The following is a 21,138-nucleotide window of genomic DNA, read 5'->3' on the forward strand; positions in this document are numbered from 1 at the left end:
GCGAACGGCTCGAGTAGAACCGAGAACTCGAATTTTTTCGAGCGGCTCGAATAGAACCGAGAACTCGAATTTTTTCGAGCGGCTCGAATAGAACCGAGAACTCGAATTTTTTCGAGTGGCTCGAAAAAAGTGTTTCGAATATTTTAGAATATGTTTATATACTGGATAATGGTTTGTAATTATTATTGTTATTGTTATTATTATTTCGAGTTTATTTATTTTCAATAGTTAGAGAATACTTCCATTTGCAGTTTACATTTTAATTTCTCACATTATTACTGCGGCCTCGCCTTTACTCGCATCTTACTTTCTCCTTATGTATTATATTTTCTGTTTAACGAGTAATAAAGTCGAAATAATAATAATAATTACGAACCATTGCAAAGTAGGTATATAAACATATTCTAAAATATTCGAAACATTCAAGCTTCAAACTACTCGACACACCGGATTGTTCGGTACTTTCGACCCACTCGGTTCTATTCGAGTCGCTCGAAAAAATTCGAGTTCTCGGTTCTATTTTATTTTATTATTCTGTAACTTACTGTAATTATCTTTTACTATAAGCATTCTTGTTCTTAATGGGCTTGTCCCGTGAATAAATAAATACATAAATAAATAAATAAATAAATATTCGAGCCGCTCGAAAAAATTCGAGTTCTCGGTTCTATTTTATTTTATTATTCTGTAACTTACTGTAATTATCTTTTACTATAAGTATTCTTGTTCCTAATGGGCTTGTCCCGTGAATAAATAAATAAATAAATAAATATTCGAGCCGCTCGAAAGAATCGAGTTCTCGGTTCTATTTTATTTTATTATTCTGTAACTGACTGTAATTATCTTTTACTATAATCATTCTTGTTCTTAATGGGTTTGTCCCGTGAATAAATAAATACATAAATAAATAAATAAATATTCGAGCCGCTCGAAAAAATTCGAGTTCTCGGTTTTATTTTATTTTATTACTCTGCAACTTACTGTAATTATCTTTTACTATAAGTATTCCTGTTCTTAATGGGTTTGTCCCGTGAATAAATAAATAAATAAATAAATATTCGAGCCGCTCGAAAAAAAAATCGAGTTCTCGGTTCCATTCGAGCCGCTCGAAAAAAATTCGAGTCCTCGCTTTTCTTCGAGCTACTCGGTTCTTTCGAGCCGCTCGCTTTTTTCGAGTACTCGGCTCATTTCGGTTCTTCGAGCCGAGTCAGGCTCGGCTCGCTTCTTCCGAGTACTCGAACAGCTCTAGTTTCTACCAGCTGCCCCTCTCCGCCGATCTATCGAACCTCGTTAAGAGTAGAAGAAAAGACGCTCGTTCTGCCACGTACTCGTTTCCCCAGCAACACGAATCGAATCCAGCCTAACTGATCCTGATCTGGCTCACTTCCCACGGAATCGTTTCTTTCCTCTATTCTTTGCCCTTTTTTTTTAAAGGATCTACGTTCGACTGAGCGCTACCGAACGAATGGACTGCTCAAGGTCTCAGTTACGAGACGCTGGAAGAAAGCTGTACGTTCTCAAGAGGATACGTCCTATTTGGTCCTTAATACAGCGACGGTGAAAAGGAAGTGTATAATAATCCAGTTTACTCCTTACCGATACCGGGGCGACGTATTATGGGAAATTGCCCGACCTTGCGCGGCGCGGGACAGGGCCGCGATTCTTTCCCGCGAAATTACCGCGGCTTCGTTATCGCTTCACCTTTTAAGCCTTCCCCCGACCATTACTGCGCACCGTGCTCTCTGGATGATAAAAAAGAAACGAAGCGTCGCGTCCTCGGCGGATTCGCGGTAGACGCGGACGACGCCTGCGCCGGCCCGCGGGAGAGGTGCGAGAAGGCGCTGCGTCCACGTACGCGGCGGCCAAGGGAGTAGGACGCGCGGCGCGAGGGACGGTGGGGGAGGGTGAGCCCCCGGTGGGAGGCAAGGATTCGTGTCATTGTCAGTGGGTAATCAGGTCAGTGGGCCAGTGGGACGACCACTTTCAATTTCAGTCCTTCTAGCCTGTGCAACTCGCCGTGCCGCGTCGCGTTATCTCGCGCTCTCGCTCTCGGGCCTGCACCTCTTTCTCCCCGCGACGAGCGATGCGTTCGTCTCTTTTTTTCCCCCCGGTTGCGTGGCGCGCTCGCGCGATCCGCACCTAACCGCGTGCAACGCGAGCGGCCGGAGAGATCCGAGCGCGAGGCACCGGTCCTCTCGAGGGCGTCGTTAGTCGTTACTCTGCACGTGGACAGAAAGAGAGGCCAGAGACGCCGAAGAGCAGCGAGCGTGTGGTGGTTAGCGGTGCTAGGCGCGGGGGGGGTCGGGGGAAGTCACGACGCGACACACGCCAATCGCGTCACGCATCTTCGGTTGCAAACGTGTGTAGCGCTCGAGGTATGTACGAGACGTTTTAACCAGAAACCGAGCGAGAGGGTGATATGGAGAGTGACAGGATGGACACATGCGGGACAGGGGGGGGGGGAGGGGAGGGATGATGCACGCGCGATCATGTTCGTTCGTTGGTTCGCTCGCTCTCGCGCGCGAGCGCACCGACGCCGGGAAAGATAGCAGAAAGTAGGACGCGTATTAAAAACCACAGACCGTGTCCCGTGGCGTCACTTCTCGTGCCTCGCCGCGGCGCGCCGGTATTACCCAATCGAATTCATCATAACTGGCACGAGAAACGTACGAGCGAGCGAGCGAGCGAGCGAGCGAGCAGACCAACGGACGAACGAACGGGTCGAGACGGGACGGCCTGTCGAATTGGCTGGGAAGAAGTAGAGGGGGGAATTACACGCGGCATAAAAGAGAGAGGCAATTTCGGCGATAGACGCGATCAGCGCCCTGGCGCGGAGATCGACGGAAACACCGACACCTAGGCCTCCTTGCGAACTATGATAAAGACTTTCGATTTCGGTGGTTCGAGTTCCAGGCGAGCGTTATCGCGGCCGTGTTGCAACGGCTCGACGGATTTACCAGCTGCTTTTCAACCAGCCAGTGGAAAGGGCTGCGCTCGCGGTAAATATGTAGTCCGCGGGCAGGAATTTTTCACACGGAAGTTCCAGGGAGCGTGTTACACGAGCGCTAAATTTAGCAGCTGATCAAAACGAGACCAACGCCGTGGCGCGGCGATCGTGGGAATTATGAAAGGTGCGAGCGCGCCGCCTTCCATCTCACAATCGATGATCCTTAATTACGTTTGAAAATTAAGCTGACGGTAAAGCGTCGCGGGCTGGGTGAATTAATTTTCCTAAGGAATTGGGTCGCGCCCTTGAGGGGTTGCTCGTGAAAGCCCGAAGAATGCCTGTCGACCATTGATCGAATGTCCTTTAGCGACCGATGGGCCGCAAGCAATTCACGGTCCACGAAACGGTTAACCTGCGCGTTGCTAATAAACGGAAAAGAGACTGTGCATCGAGTGAATCGCGATATTTACCGAGACCCACCAAACGAATGGCAGGAATGCTCTTCTAGCGTGCCAGAAAGTCGTAGATCGGAGGACGATATTCCGAATAGGTATATCGATGGAAGTAAATGACTGACAGAGCCCAGTTTCGTAGTTTCGGACCGATTATGCCGTTTCGTTCTGTGCGCATGGCTGAACAAATCGAACGTTTCCGCGATGCTAAACATTTTAACACCCTCGCCGCTGAGGACGGGCGGCGCGCATGCGCTAGGTAGAACGGATAGCAATTCTTATACGCGATCCTTTGGGCAAGCTTTTAGACGTTGATGCCAGTGGGAGGGCGCCACAAGTTAGGAGAAGCAATTTGGCGACGCGAGATACACGTATGATCTACTTTCCGAAGCCGCGTCGCGTGGACGCTCCTCGAACCTGGTTAAACGCCACTCGTTTGCATTTGCAAATACAATACAATTATGTAACCGCGCGCTGCATGCAATTACACGTGTTCCCGATAAATCCGCACTGATGAAATAATAACGATTAGTAACCCTTTGGGAATGCGAGAGTGGATATTCCCATTGGCGTACGTTTACCCACACCTACAATTACAGATCATCGTTCTGAATCTGGTTTTTAGAATTACTGCGAGTAACTCTGTACCAGAGTTTAGCCTAGTATTTTATAAATAAACCTACGCGCAAATTTGTGCGCTGGAGACGCACAAATCGCGTTGCACAATACGATTACTCTTTTCAATGTGAAATTTATAATTCCTGTAATTACGGCTACGTATTATCTCGAGGCGTAAGTGTTTTTTGTAATTTACAATTATCTCTACGTTTTTAGTGGAACGGACGGCGTTAAGAATTCTTGTACTTCGAATTCTCACCGGTAATCATTTTCCTAAAACTTTAGTACGCCATGCAAGGGGGTAAAGGGTGCTTTGGGCGCAGGGTGATGATGAACGTCCGTACAGGTTAAATTGGTGGACGTGTATATGTATACCGGTGCCGCGACCTGCTGGGAACGTTGAATAATAATTATTGTTGTTGGCTCGGCTTGGTGTTATTGAGTTATTCCAATGCGAGTTTATCAAAGTGGGTCAAGCGATTCAATAGCGACCGCCGTGGAGGAGAAACGACCCATCGTCTTAACGTGGCGTGGGAGTGTACGTACAGTGGTAGAGCCATGTATATATATATACACACACACACACACAGAGCTACTGATTTGTTACACGCAGAAAAAAGGACGATCGTTTGAACCACGAAATTGGCGCTACAGTCATGAATACAGATTACGGCGAGTGCACTCTCGTTACCTTGCGTCGTTTTAAAAATTAGAGGGTACAGCTTTTTTGAGAGATCTATGTATGTTTCGTAATAGACAATCGAATGAACCCGATCGCGATACCATCAGTTACTAATTTTTTATTTCCAAAGCGCCTCCTCCTTTAGTCCCAAATAGGGTTGTCAATGCTACTATACTATTAGGGTGTGTCAATTTTATGGGAAATTTAAAAATTTTTAAATTTTTAAAATGACTAGTGACAAAGTAATGCTGCTTTTAATCTTGAATCTGAAACTATATTCAGATATTGATTTGACTGAGGTTTAGCTACTTCAAATCACAGTTGGAAAAAGTGAAACTAAGTAAGATTTAACTCAATATTCATATACTGTTTAAAGTGAGTCTTGCTTACATAAAAGCATGAAAATAAAAATACGCGGGAATTAGTATTTATTACATTTGCGTGGAAATGTATGGAAATGTGTATTTATTAGAAAATGGAAATCTAGCCATATGTGATCTACGTAGTAAATTTAATGCTATTTAACAAAGTCCACCAAACAAGCGATATCTTGTTTGCTTCTTTTGCGGTTCGTAAGCTCAATAATTAAATTTTTTTAAAATAATTTTAGTAGTTTTCGTATTGTTCTATAATTTCAAATGAAATTCCAACTAGGTAAATAATGTATTACAGAAAATTTAAAGGTAGTGCTTAATTTTAAACCTGAAATTGTACCGTTTTTCCACTAGTCTTTTTTAAAATTGAAACATTGAAAAAATTGACACACCCTACTGTAATATACTGTATTGTACTATATTTTTTCTGGTGTACTATATACTGCTAGAAGAAGATATAGTACGAAAACATACTATATTTCCGATATAACATCAAAACTTTAATTAGCGAATTTGAACTTTAAGAGATCAGTCCACTGTGAAGTCGTGAAAAATTGTTATTTTTTTTAGAATTTGGCAAAATGAAATCTAATTACAAATTAGAAAGTACGATTGAACTGTAATTGTGCAATTGATTACACATTATTTTCAGTAATCTTTCATTTAGATAGTTGCCAAAACCAAATGGTCAACTACCTAAATTAACAATTACAGGGAATAATGTGTAATTAATTGCACAATTACAGTTTAATCGTAATTTGTAATTTTTAATTAGATCACATTTTGCCCAACTCTGCTCTGCAGTGATACCAATCTTCGATAAAAAAAATTATGTAGACAAAAATGTTATTTACACGTCTATTGCTAATAAAATTATTACTACACTGTTTGTTTTGGAATTCAATTAAACAAAAAGTATGTTTAATGCAGCTAGAAACACAATAATTTCATTCAAAGTAAATAATATGAAAATAGAAATACATAGAAGATAGAATAAAAGTGAAAAGTGAGAGGTGGAAGTAAAACTATACTATTAAATTTAGTTTTGTCGCGTTAACGGATTACCAGCTATTTTGATCGTTCGCTCTCAGCATTCTGTGCAATTTACTCTTTAATACGTCTTTTTAAGGACTCTGTGTAACATTTTATAGAAATTGTATCGCTTCTCCCATAACAGCCTGTGTATAAGAGCGCAACTGTGATTTCAATTTTGTCAACAACCGTGCGGTCAATCGACTTGAAATTTTGACACAATGCTTACTACACTTTGAGCATTAGCTTAAAACACTTTCCAAAGATTTCTCATTATTTTTTCCCCGGTATCGAAACTCCTTAATAATGCAAAACGCACAAAAAAAAATAAGATGCATTACATCCACGCTAGATTTTTCCAAACACTATTCAGTGATTACTAACAAAGCCTTGAAGACTTTGGGTTTCATGAAACGTTTCTCTGCTGACTTTGTAAATGTAAGTGCTTTAAACTTATCGCACACATCCTTAGCCAGGTCTCATTTAGAGTATGCATCCATTGTATAATCTCCAAACACAATTAAATACAATGCTCAACTGGAAAGGGTGCAACATATGTTCTGCGGTTTGCAGAATATAAGTTACACATTCACAGGCCTGTCTGGGATCATGATTTTGCATCGATACTTGTTGAACTTAATATGACAACGCTTTCTGCGCGCAGAACTATAACGGACACGACATTTCTTTTTAAGATCATAAAGAGTGAAATTAATTGTTCCGCACTACTGGAACTCGTTGATCTATATGCTCCTACCAGATGTGTCAGAAAAAGACCACCTTTCGTATACCGCAAATTCAAATCTAAATATGGGTCAGTTGATCCAATGAATCGCTTAATGTTCAGTGCTAGCTCCTATCTAGACTATGTCGACTTCTTTTCCGGTAGTAGTTCCTCTTTCAGCTGGAAGCTCTTCAGACTATTGTGTCAGGAAATTCCTACCACGTCGCTGTAACTGTGCTTTGTATTGGGCAATGCCCGTTTAATTTTCAATAATAATAATAATAATAATAATAATAATAATAATAATAATTATAATAATTATAATAATTATAATAATTATAATAATAATAATAATAATAATAATAATAATAATAATAATAATAATAATAATAATAATTATAATAATTATAATAATAATAATAATAATAATAATAATAATAATTATAATAATAAGATGTTGTTTTACTGTATCTAGTTTTATTTAATAATATTCGCTTTCCTCTGAAAAGTATTATATTTGTCCACAATGTACTAAGTAGGTATATCTTTCATCGCGTTTAGCCGCAAAGTACTATATTTTCCCGAAAAAGAGTTGGCAACCCTAGCCCGAGGTCTCCCCAAAAGAAATCCCCTTCGAGAACCAGCTAATCTACCGAGCACACCTTCCCACTAATCGTAATCCGATTTTCCCGTTACAAGAGGTGTAAAAGTCCAGCTAGCATCCCACCAGCAGTGTTCTACCGTTCATTAAGTCCGTTACGCAAGCAACGATCACCTTCAATATTTATATCCCGTGCAAGGAGAAGGATATAATACCTTCGCGAGCAGAAAACAGAGGCCCAGCGACGAAGGGACGCGTCGGGATGCGAGTAAACAGAAGCAAGCAACGCTCGACTCTCGGCAGGTGTGCGCGCCCCGAATTAAATTGTCTCTCAACAGCTCCGCCGCTTTTGCGCGCGCGGGGCCGCGTTGCGCAAAGCTCGATGACTCATTCTTTTCTTCCCAGTTCGATCGCGTACGCGCGAAGTAAGTACCGTCGTTACTTATCACAAATCCGAGTGCAATCGGAATGCAGAGTGCGGCAGACACGGCGCGGCGGCCGGCATGTTCCCGCGCAACACCGCGCGCGGGGCCGCACGCGAGCCGGCGCGAGGCCCCGTCGCGGAATTTTCGCAGGTAGTTGAAAACTAATTATCCGGTTTCCATCGGCGGCGGCAACAGCTACGGGGAGGGGACGGGCCATAAATTCCCGTAGGAAAGAGCGGATTCCTCGCTCCCGGTGAGAGTTGGGGCAACAGTGTGAACGGTTGCACAATGACGACGAAACGGGAAAGGGAGGGCTGGTCGCGTGGACGGACGCTACCCCCCGGGCACGCTGGACGGCCAATAAACAAGCCACGGTTTGACTGAGACGTCACGGTGAAACGCGCCGTCTCGGACGAGAGGTGAAAAGACACCGTGGAGACTTTGTGGAATAGAGAGTGGAGGAGACGAGGAAAGGGAGAAGGGTCGCGTGTCCATTGTTGTACGACACTGCTTCCGAAGTCGCTTGTTAACGGAGGAAAAGGAAAGCGAGCCCCGCCTGCAGCAAGCGGTTTCGGGAATTTCATATTTTACGGCGGGGACTAATAGGCTGCTGCAAGCGATCAGGATCCTCTCGCGCAGGACAGAATGCACCTGGCGATGCAACCTCCCCTTCGAGCGCGACTGCGACCCTTATGTTACGTTTCGAACTCCCTAGGTGTTTAGCGAAGCAAGTAGATGCGAATTTTCTTGATGAAGAAAGATTCAATGGGAAAGACGCGACTCTCGTTTATGAGGAGTGGTGTTCCTGATTTCTCGATATTTTTTGTTTCTCGAGAAATCAGAAATTGGAAAAAATATTGCAGAAATTATATTTTTGGAATAGTGTTGATAATATTTATCAGAAACACAAGGAAACTTTAAGTAAATCGTTATTCCTGTCTAATTTGTACAAAACTTGTGTAAATGAAATAATAGATATTAAATATAATTGGTAAATTTATTTATTGAATGCAAAATTTTTACAAAGCGAAACATTACTTTTTGGTTTTAAAATTTATTTTTAAATAGCACAATGCGTCTAATGTAGCGTCAGCGAATCTTTTTTTTATAGCAAAATCTGTTATTGCTATATTTTGACGTTTTAGAAATATGTATCTTGGCTGTTAAATGAAAAAATGCGTCTTTTGACACTTTTGAAAGAAATTCTGGATCGTGTAAAAATCTCTTTTCAATATTTCTTCTTTAATAGCCACGAGAAACTCATTAGGTACTTAATTCAGTATACAATTTTTCTAAATTTTTAAGTGAGAATTTAAGAGCACCTTCAGCAGTTGATAATATCGAATCTTCTGTACTGTGATTTTCTATTGGAATTCATATAGGTTCTAATGTTATTAATAAGATGTATTATAAATCGTAGATGTGTTTATACGTTCGCGATTAACTAGTAATACACAATTTGAACTAACTGAAAATTCATTTCCGAAAATAAATGAGATTTATAATATTTCTCCTAGACTTAAATTTCTCGAGAAATCATAGTATTTCTACCACCTTCAATTTCCAAAATCTGACTTTAAATTCGGACCAGGTGGCCAAAAAGCCCACAGACACTGATCTCCGAAAAGTGCTGTATAATTCGCTAAATATAAAAAAATCAGCAGCGAAATTCAAAATTTCGGCCTGACAGATCGATGGAGAATATAATTGCGAAGATTTTAAAAAAAAAATCGTCATGTTTTCTGAAAAATTACGACCTGCAGGGTGATTTGAACACAAAATGTTATTACGTACCACTGTGCGGCGGTCGCCATTAAGAAAATTCACGAACAGCGGTTCGAATTGTTTAACCACCCAGCGTATTCGCCAAATCTGGCCCCCGGTGACTTTTCCCTCTTTCCTAAGCTCAAAATTAGGCTCGGAGGGCAGAGATTTTCATCGAATAGTTAGCAAGGCGCTAACTACTATTTGCAAGCTTTAAAACTGTTTGAGCATCGCTGAGAAAAGAGTATCGACTTAAAAGGAGACTACGTAGAAAAATAAAACTGCATTTGCCCGAGGAAAATATTTCTTCCTACGTGTAGGCTCGAAACTTTTCAGACCACCCTCGTACACCTGTGAACTGCAAATGTCTCGATGAATCAACGAACGGTTCGAAAGTCCGAAAGAGATCGTGCGCGCAAGTTCGCTCTTAACCGTGCCAACGGACGTTAAGAAAGGCTGGTTGGCTACGGTTCACGCGGCAGCCTGTATCAATTCAGCCTGAAATTCTCTCGCGCAGGCACCTGTGTTTTCGTCTCGGTTCATGGGCCCGTTTTGTGCCCCTAGCCGAGCGGATAATCGTGATTTACTATGCGCAAACTGCGGGCCCCGAGCCGTGGGTCCACTTGACGCGCGCAACAAGTGCATGTCCCCGGCGCAGCAGGTAGATGTTGACGTACCCCCATTGTCGAGAGGGGTGCGCACACCCCTGGGGAGCAACCCGGCCCCATCTTCCCTCCCGATGGGCGATTTTCCGTCGACGGAGTCCCGGTGTCTGGCACGCGCCGGCACGCTTACTGAAAACGTGGAAAGCCGTAGCCAACTCCCTTTTACAGAGCCGCCGGGGCACGGCTGCGACCCGAGTAAAAGTCTCCGGCCAGCTTTTACTGGGCTAATATTTTACGTTTACTGCGGAGGGGAAAATTGCACTCGACGCCGGTGAACGCCGCTCGCAATATTTTCCCGAACAGTCTCGTTCACCGGGTGAAATACGAGCATTATAACCCGGAGGATATTATTCCAGGGTTCTGCGTGTCGCGAGCACTAAATTTAACGACTGCCTCTCACCCGGGAGCAGAAGCGGAGAAAGAGAGAGAAATGGGAAGGGAAAGAGAGGACGCCGGTCGTATTTTTGCTTTTCCCGCGAATCGAAGGGAACAGGCGACGCGAGCAGACTCGAGGCTCGGCTTCCAACGATTCTGGAGATCCCCCCGGGTTAATGGAAGAGCCGCGGACACGGGGCGCGCGGCTCTGTTTGCTCGGAGAGAAATTCTGCGGCGACGCTCGTAATGGGGCTTCGTCGGCGAGGCGTCCCGCGCTCTCGTCCGGATGAAAGTAAAAGTGCCGAGCACGCGACGTCCTGCTCGCGCGAAACGCGGGCGTGGAAGGAGGACGCGGCGCACAGTGGTTTGAATAGAGGAAGAAAGTCAGTCACATTTTGAATGTTAGGTGCACAGAATTTTTTCAATACGATTCCATAGTAGGATAGTTGAAGCACCAGAACCAACGAGAATTTTCTGTAAATACCATTAATTTGTAAGGAAATTACAATATGAAAGTTGGGGCACAGAACGCCTGCAATTTTGAGTTACAAACGCGCTATCTTTCAAGTAGAATCTCAACAATCTGCAAATTAAAAAGAAAAACGCAATTTTGTGATTTGATTATGTTCATGCTGAATATATATATTACATGAATTAAGTGTAATGACACCCTCGTTGATTTCAGTGGGACATAAGTTGAACAAATAGGCATTTTTAACAATAGAATCGAAGTTTAATTAGATATAATTTTTTCACGACAGCTAGCGTCAAGGTAAGACTTAATACTAGTGGTGCATTATACCTTTGAGTTCATAACCAAACAGATTTCAGCTGCGTAAACCTGCGGATTTGGTGTAGGGAGCATTTTTTCTATAACTTTTATCAATAAGTGTTTGGAGTATCTTGCTTTCGTTTTTCATAATATCGAAAAATGTTTTAGATAAAAGTTTAATGGTTTCTGCGAGGCCATAATTTAATGTAATTAGTTTTTTTATATGGGGACGCATAGAGGACATACGTACGAAGGTCACCGATGTTTTGTTAAACGGAACTATATATTTTTTAAAACATTACTGGATTCAGTTCATCATTTTCTACGACAAAGTATTAACCTACTTATGTCGAAAAACTATTAGTTTAGGAGATATTTTAATTAAATCGTTAATGGCGACATACAAATATTTCCTATACCAAGGAGATATTTTGTTTTTATTAATTTTGACTTCAGATTTGTAATCAGCGACCTCAAAAACCCCGGGATACCAAGTTTTGTATAAATCGAAGGTTTCGCATCGATGCTGTCATATTTTTTCCTTGACACGGGGATTTCGGACCACTGTGCGGCGTCTTTCCGACCTTTAAAATCGTACACGCGCGCAATTTCTAGAGTTGCATCGCGAACTTCGCCGGGGATATGCTTTCACCGCGGCTGAAGCCTCCGGGGGAACGGTGATGTAACCCTGCGTCCTCGCGGGGTCCGCGCCGCGTACACCCATTTTCCAATCGTCGCCAACCTGTTCCGCGGGCAGATCGCCGGCACCGAGCCCGATAAGCCGCGATGGAACGCGCCGCGGTGGCGATCCGCTCCCGCGATCCCCGACCCTTTCGCGAAAACCGCCACGCCGCTATCAGGCCTCCGCAACCGAGACGGAACGATACTTCCGGTTGATAATATCCCCCGTCGCTTCCTACGTTATCTGGTTCACCGCTAATTTCGCAGCGGCGCCGCACAACGTGCGTCCAGTTACAGCTGATTGTGTCATTCCTGAAAATCGGAAGAGATATCCAGATTCGCCGCTTCGTTTCCCAGCGATAGCGAGTCCCTCTGCGAAACTTCTGTGCCCCCACTTCGGAATTCAATTGTACTTTCGACGATGAAAATTATCCTCAAAACTCAAAACAGTTTTCGTCCCTTTGCTCTTGAAATTCTGTAATACTCTTAAGCCAAAATTCGCGAATCCCGCGAGCCGAATTTTGGCTTAATTCAACTGTACTTTCGACGATGAAAATTATCCTCAAAACTCAAAACAGTTTTCATCCCTTTGCTCTTAAAGTTCTGTAATACTCTCAAGCCAAAATTCGCGAATCCCGCGAGCCGAATTTTGGCTTAATTCAACTGTACTTTCGACGATGAAAATTATCCTCAAAACTCAAAACAGTTTTCGTCCCTTTGCTCTTGAAATTCTGTAATACTCTCAAGCCAAAATTCGCGAATCCCGCGAGCCGAATTTTGGCTTAATTCAACTGTAGTTTCGACGATGAAAATTATCCTCTAAACTCAAAACAGTTTTCGTCCCTTTGCTCTTGAAGTTCTGTAATACTCTCAAGCCAAAATTCGCGAATCCCGCGAGCGGGATTTTGGTTTAAGAGCATTATAGAATTTCAAGAACAAAGGGATGAAAACTGCTCTGAGTTTTGAGGATAATTTTCATCGTCGAAAGTACAGTTGAATTGCGAAGTATTAAATTTAATATCCCACCCTGTGCTAGTTTATTTATGAATGGAAACGTTGCTCATGAATCATTGTACTCTTAGATAACTCCTATCTTCTCTTGCCACTAATGATTGATGGTGAAGATTCCTCGAGGGAAGTTAAAATTGATAATGATTGTAATTGAAATGCTAAGAAGAGAGCCTGATACTGGAAGTCAATGGCTTATAGTCTTTCAGTTATAATCCGATTGCGTTAAAGTTTTTCAAGGTCACCTCAAGGTCACTTTCTAGTTTTTTAAAAGAAACGCTATATTCCCGACTCGGTATCGTGAAAGTGTAGATTCGTAGATGAAAGCAAGTTTAACAAACTCCTACAGTGCGAAATTATAATCGCAGAACTCTTAATTACCGAATGCCCCCGAAAAGATGATTCTTTGTGCCGTCGATCGATTATTTCAAACCAGGTTACACGGAGCGAAGGGACAGAGGTGTAAGTACTGTAAGTTTTGAATCTTGGATTCTCTGAACTTTTTCAATTTCTTCCAAACGAGTCTGTTGTAATCCATCTTCTTGCTTACTACACTTGCACCATACCGAGGCAAGAATATAGCATCCCATTGCAAAAGCTTCGCACAGAAAACTGACCAGGAAAATCTGCCTTGCCAGTATATAGCAAAGATACTCTGCGAAACCAAAAAACCAGACTCTGAAACATGGCAAATGTCTCGATCGCGAAAGTATCGCTAAAAGAATCCCTGACAGGGGTTTCACTGTCTCGACTGTTCGTGGCCGCGATGGAAACACCGGTTCTCGTTCGATCACCGAAGTTAAGCATCGTGGGGCGCGTATCGGGAAAGGATGGGTGACCGTTTTTCTCCTGGTGCGTTGCTTGCTGCTGGCAACCTTACGGGTAGGTTTCCCCGGTTGCGAACGTTTATAATTCGTGACCGTTATGGCGCCGCCTACCCAATAGCAAAATTCCTTACGGTGATATATAAATGTAAATGTGAATTTGGGTTTGAATTTGAATATAAATGTAAACGCAAACGTAAATGTAAATGTAAGTTTATAATTAGAAATAAGAATAGAATAGAAGAGACTAAGACGATACAGATAAGGAAAACGGTGATATCAAACAATGTACCTGATGTAAGTGATTTTGATGTGATATTGAGAGAAAAAAGACTAAAGTTCGTTGGGCTATATAAGAATGCTTCTTGAAATGCCACTTATGGTATAGGATATATATATATATATGTATGTGTACTGTACCAAGGAAAGAATAAACCTAAACCTAAACCTTACGGTGATATCCCATCGAGTCAAGACGTGTGGTCTTTCGGAACCCACTATGCTTTCCGCCCACCCTGTGGCCTGCACGGTGGTTTCCTAGGGAGGAATGATGCTCACTCCATCTTGCCTGGTTTAAATGCTGCTATACAGGAGACTCTGAGGCGCAGCGCGTCAGTTGGACCTTTCAAAAAACCGACACTGTCTGTCTCGACTGTTCTTTCTGTTCTCGAGTGCCCCGTGACCAGGTCCGAGCTTATCGCGGACGACTCGCCACGCTCGGGCGGATTCGACACTGGCAAGCTGCGCGGACGTTGACAATAGCATCGATATGTAATACCAGCAGCTCTCGAAACGGGAACGCTAATTGCGAGGGCGAGAGCAGAAATGTAACATCGCCGTGGAATCGTGGAATGGAGAAAATGGTGCGCAGACTGCCCTTGGTGAGCGCTATCTTGTAACGAGGCCCGCGTAACCGCGCGGCTAACTATCCGCGTTAATGCCGGCGAGGGCCATGAATATTCATACTTGACACCTTTAGCCGGAGCAGCCGAAATTGCAGCCCGCCGAGGGGCTGCTTTTTCACCCACCTTTGCCCCCGAATCGATAGCCGTGTCACGGTTAAGGGAACCACGTGGCGCGCATACGCCTCGCGGCTACCAACCCTGCTGGAGCTGCCAGTTAGAACCGCATTAAATATTTTAAGGATTGATTGGTTCCCGAATTCCAGATTGAACCGATAAATATTTTCTATCGGTACGTAAATCTGACGGTACGCCCCGTGATATTTGCTCTGCCAATCCGGATCGCCGCGGACTCGAAAGAGCTTGTGGCATTTCCAGATTGAATCCGTACTCGAAAGAGCTTGTGGCATTTCCAGATTGAATCCGTAAGATTTTTGATCCGCAATTTCAGATACGAAACTTCCGGGTTTATGCAAATGGCAATTCCTGATAGAAATTTATAAATTTCGCACATGCAAATCCTGTTTCATTCATCGATCTGGATATCCGCATTGAACCGGATTCGTTTTTGAACTGGCACAAATCACTGCTTGAAAATCCAGGTGGTACCGCATTGAACCAGATAGATCCAGTTCAAAATTCAACGCGGTTCTAACTGGCTGTTCCAGCAGGGTTAACCTACAGGATGATTTAGAAACAGGCGGGAAGACGCTTTGGGAAGATGAAAACGTATCGCGCAAACATGAGCCCAGGAGCTCTTCAATTGCGAGATAAAAAGAAAACGGATAGTTTTGTTTCGTTTATTTATGATTTTTATCGCTGATCTGCAGGCTCGCAACCTCTTTGGCATAAGTATCCTGGCGCGAAAAGGGTAAACTCTTAACGTACATAAAATATCCATCGGAACAATGTATGGAAAATTAGGAAAAGTGCTTGTAAAACTGTGCCACGATGAAGTCTATTTAGGACTAAAGAAGGAAGGATTTCTTGAACAATGTTCCTGCGACTTTTTGCCAACTGCAAGAGAATACCTTGAATAAAATACAAATAGCTATTGTTTGGTCATAGGAGGCAGTGAGAGCGACAACGAACCCACCCACATTAATTTTTTTTTCTGTGTTTTATATTAGTAGAGCCTATTGGAATATGTTATTGCTACTAACTCGATTTTGAAAAATAAAAAATATATATAAAAAAAATTATGTTAAACGATTTTATTAAAAATGTAGTAAAAACTAAATTAAAATCACTAAAAACTAAAATATAATTTTTTTCTTGTAGGGTAAACCAACCAGTGAATGACCGAATTGTTGAATCCATGGACCTTTGAGATTAATACTTGAATATATTTATGTATAACAACAAAGCAACCGTTGAAACTGCATTTAAATTTATTCTTCTGGAAATTTCTATAAAAATACTTACTTTTTCTTATCGTAATTTAAAAAAAAAAAAACAATTATAAAATGGAAAACGTGTAGAAGCCCAGTAAATGACCGCGTACTTTTAATAAGAATTGTACTGATTAATGTTTGCTTAATACGCGTAACTAAAAATACAGGATATTAAAAATGCAGCTACACTCCATTTATAAACATATAATAATGTTTAAATTTATAATTGGCATTGCTTTACCTAATGGTCATTCACTGGTATGCGGCGAATTACTGGTTGGTGTACCCTACTTCAGTTTTGATGGTGTTAATATCACTTTGAATAAAATCGTGGGGCACAATATTTCATAACAGAAGATGAATCACTTTAATACTTCCACTTTTGATTGCACATGGTGCCTCACGATTTTATTTAAAGTGACATTAACACCATCAAAATTGAAGTAGAAGAAAGGAATTATTTTTTAGTTTTTAGTGCTTTTAATTTAGTCTTTACTACATTTTTAATAAAATCGTTTAACATAATTTTTTTTTATATATTTTTTTATTTTCTAGCTGTTTGTGGATTTCGCAGTTCAGACTTCTTTACAAATATATTTTATTGCTGTATACAGTTTAACAGTTTGCTTAAACGTTGTAGTACTACAGTCACTAAAAAATAATTCTTTTCCTGTACTACAATTTCGATGGTGATACACTACGAATGCCTGCTAAGTTTTCTGCGAGCATTCTGTAGAATAGGGGGCCCGAGGTACTAGAGACGCGCGAACAACAATTTCCGATTTGAAGCAGGTCTGATCTCGAGGCGAAGCGGTTTGTTTACCGAGTAATTAGATATTCCTGCCCGGCAAAGCAGTTTGACACGGATTCGCGTTTTAGCGGCGTGTAGGGGGAGAAAAAAATGCGAGTTACCGGGTCGACGAGTACTTTTACGAAGCCGGAGCCACGGAATGCCAGAGGCTCGTTCCGTTCGAGCGGGTAAACACAGAAACAAGGGGAAAAAACGAAACTGCCAAGCGAAGACGAGTAGGACTCGTGAAAAGGTAATCGTGCTGTTGGGTATTGTCTCGAAAAAAAACTCGTCTCGCGATCTTTCAGTGATACACCGTGGAAACGCGAAGGGGCAGGCGGGGCAGAAGGGTCCAAACAAACAGCGAGAACGTAGGAGAGGAGGGGGAATGCGCGCGCGGTCGCGTCCCCGACGTAAATAAAGGCAGACGAAGTCTCGTTTCATCGAACCACTACTTTGTCCACGGAGGGTCGGTGCAACGTTCATAAAGAAACGCTCGAAGGATGTCTGTTCTAAATCTGAGAGGCCGGGATATGGCCGAGAGCGGCCCTCGTTTGCATCGTTCGCTTTGGAATTCGCGCCGAAACGCCTGTTGCGCATACTGCACGTCTAACCGCGCGCCACGGCTGACGTTCGAGGAATCGCATAACCTGCGCACCCTCGATTCCTTGGCAGCGTGAGCTGAATTTTATCGCTCGCTAAAAAAGATGTTTCGCCGGACGATATCTAGATGGTTCTAGCGTTTCCTGTTTCTCGCCGCGAGCTCGCGGCGCGGCCAAGAAACCTGGACTCGCGTGGACGACATTATTGCACTTTTCAAGGTTGGCAAGGAATTTTAAGCACGGAAGGCTCGAGCCACGGAATCGATTCCACGGCCGAAGTGGCGTTTACGTGGCAAAGATTGCATTTCGGCGATTAACTTTCGATGCTCTCCGCCCACCGCGCACTCCATGCGGAATATCCTATTTTTTCGTATTATGCATACGGTGTCCGCACTCGGTTCTCTTACTAGTTTTCCCATCTACACACGGCATACTTCGAGCCTTTAAAATATGTCCCCGCCGATAATGGTTGGCAGCTTAGAGCATATAAACATGGAGGAAGCATGCGATGGGCGAAAATGTAGACAGCAGTAGAAAGAGAAAGATATACATTGGGACATCCTCTCTCTTTCTAACATTAAAAGAAAAACACTGGCGTCCCTGGCGCTAGAAAGAGCGAGGGTGTCCACAATGTATATCATTCTCTTTCTACCGCCGTCCACATTTTCGCCCATTGCGTGCTTCCTCCATGTTTATACGCTCTAAGGTTGGCAGTGTGCGATGCACACAGCTAACGAACACTATGAGCACTTGCTAGACGAGATACTTGCACGTTTCATTGAGAATCAGTCTTAATAGGAGCACGTTGTTGATCTTTTTGCTACTAGCACTCGTAACATCAATATTAATGGTGTGCAACTATGGGGGAAGTACCGGCAAGTTATCATGAGAATTACGAGGCAATGCGATCGCCCAGAGGCATAATGCTCACGCGTAGCCGCAATGAGGAAGAATAAGACCGCGTGTACCTGTAACTTCGGAAGTGGACCGAGTCGAAGGAGCGAGCGAGAGAAAGAGAGAGATAGCGAGAGAGGCTGCATGAGCGAGAGTGGAGAGAGAGAGAGAGAGAGAGGGCAAGCAACGTGCAACGTTTGTAAGACGAGGAGGGGAGTTAAGGACGAAAAGACAGCGCGCGCGAAGCGAGGAGTGGGATAGTTGAAAGCGAAAGCGAGGAAGAGAAAGAAACGATTGAAGAGCGAGAGTGTAGCAGAGAGAGCGAAAGCAAAAGAAAGGAGTTTGGCAAGCGGTACGCTACGGCGGCAACAAAGAACTCGAGAGGAGGGCATAGAAATGAGTCGTTGAGGTTACCTGAGGCATCGTTTGCTGGTAGATCAGTGACCAAGTTAACCCGTGGTCGCGAGTGCGATTGCTGTTGCTGATGTTGTTGCTGCTGCTGCTGCTGTGGCTGCTGCGCCTGTTGCTGCTGTACCTGATGAAGGCTCTGTTGTTGGGGTCCCGTCAGAGGCAGATCAACCGCGTTGTTGGTGCTGTCGGTCAGGATGGTCGGTACCGAGGAGGAGGAGGAGGACGACGATGATTCCGTAAGGGCCGTCGCGGTGGTGTTCTCGAGGGCCGTGTGGCCCCCACCTTCCCCTGTCCCCGTAGCCATTCGGCCCTCGTGCATTCCAGCAGACAGACAGACGGGGGTCCCTCCTCCTGCACGTCGTCCCCGAGCGCACGCACTTCTCTCGCGAGACACCTACACACTCTCTTACGCGCCCTCGCTCTCTTTCTCACCCCCGTCTATCTATCTGTCTCTCCGTCTTCGGTCCCTTTCTCTCTGTTCCTCTATTCGGGAGAATCGCGCGCGTTCGGTCTTGTTCCTTCTTTCTACGTGTGTATCTCTTTCTCTACCTCGCTCCGCTGTTGTTCTCCTCTTTCCCCTTCACACACACTCACTCTCTCTCTCTCCCTCTCTCTCATACACACGCACCACACTCGCTCCTTATCTCTCTCTCCCTCTCACGCACACAAACACCACACACACACACACGCACACACACACTCTCGCGCGCTCGCTCTCTCTCTCTTGCTCCTCCGTGTGTGCGCACGCTCTTGCTATCCTCCTCTCTTTTTACTACTATACACGCTCCCCGCGCGCCGGCCAGCGCCGTCTGAGCGTACCGAAACTACACCGTCTCCGTCAACTGAACATCGGTATATCACACAACAGCGACATCACACACGCCCGCGGAAAAATGAGGCCCGCGCGGATTATTAACCTCCTGTCCGCCGGCTCGAAAAAAATCGAACGTTAGACAAATGTAGGTCTGTAGGCCACTTCACTTACACTTTGCATCGAGACGGGCACTCCCTTAGTCAAGCGAGCGTCCGGCGCACCGTTGCGCTCTGACAGCACGAGTTCCAGGACTGTACCCTCTGCAGCAGTGCCCGTCGTGCGCCCGCTCTATCAGTACCGCGCGCCGAAATCACTTTTCTCGATGATCGCCTGTCAATACCTGCCATTGCTGTACCGCATCTATCAACGCCAATACACTTTTTCGTCAACGATTCTACAATTCTATGGAACAAAAGGGACCAACCGAACCGACCGTCATAAAGTCATTATGATCGTAAAACTCTTTTATACGGACGCTGGCAATGAAGTTTCTCCAATTTACGTGTACACTTGAAAATACCAGCGTGCATTCTTACGCTTCTATATAAGATAATCTCCCAACAGTCGTCTGACTTGGTAAGATTGATACCTCGGTTAATGGGATCGATATAAAAGGATCATAAATTTCGATGGAGATATTCCAATGTTATTATTAGCACGCGTCGTGATGCTACAAGTTTAAAGGTTTATAAATAAACGTTGTTCTGACATCTACAGTGCGAATAGTTCTCCTTTGCCATGGTACTAATATTGACGACGTTTAGGTTGCACCCGTTTTTACGATCCGCAGGCACAGCAGTGGATAACGAAAGGGAAAATATGAGCTATACCGATCTCATAAATGCCACTTATCGAGCAAGAGAGCGCTCGAATATGTTTGTTGTATTTAAAATACGGAATCTCGAGCACTCTGGTGGTTTCGTAATTTATTCACTTGAGATTGTACGATATCGAACGGTAGCATAGGGGAAAGTAATTCGAAAGAAGGAACGCATCGAGCGCGGTTTTATATGGGTACCAGGATTTACTAGTCACGGCACTGTGTTCCAATAATGTATCGCGGAAAGACGCAATTTCCGAGGGATTTCTCGGCTATCTCATGTTCGAAAGCATTCGGTATTTGCAAATCGAAAGGCTGTTAAAAGTGTTTTTCCCGTTGTGAATGTTGTCAATTTACCACTGTCTTAAATACGACGATACTGTCTAAGTAGGTCAGGTGTCACAATATCTGGTCGTCCTATTATGGGGCGCTTTTACACCGAATGTTGCATAACTCGTCACGCACGACTTCACCAAATATAACCGTGTAAAAACTATGGCCTGACGGACATAATGCGATGTAATCCCTTTTCATTGTACAATACACTTGACTAACGCTTTCGGACGA

At 43.7% G+C, this 21,138-nt stretch overlaps 1 protein-coding gene across 2 annotated transcripts in view; it reads right to left on the reverse strand.

Annotated features, from left to right (window-relative positions):
* Positions 1 to 21,136, reverse strand: part of LOC143373110 (uncharacterized) — a 77,863-nt gene extending 56,727 nt beyond the window's left edge. The window contains exon 1 of one of the 2 annotated variants that reach the window (XM_076820028.1): positions 18,941 to 21,136. In XM_076820028.1, the coding sequence (XP_076676143.1) occupies positions 18,941 to 19,256 (316 nt within the window). In that variant the 5' untranslated portion in view covers positions 19,257 to 21,136. The remainder of the gene's footprint in view (positions 1 to 18,940) is intronic. The other variant, XM_076820037.1, reaches the window with a different exon arrangement.
* Positions 21,137 to 21,138: the final 2 nt, after the last annotated feature.

Source organism: Andrena cerasifolii, chromosome 1, assembly GCF_050908995.1.
Source record: "Andrena cerasifolii isolate SP2316 chromosome 1, iyAndCera1_principal, whole genome shotgun sequence".
In the NCBI taxonomy this organism is placed as follows: Eukaryota; Metazoa; Arthropoda; class Insecta; order Hymenoptera; family Andrenidae; genus Andrena; species Andrena cerasifolii.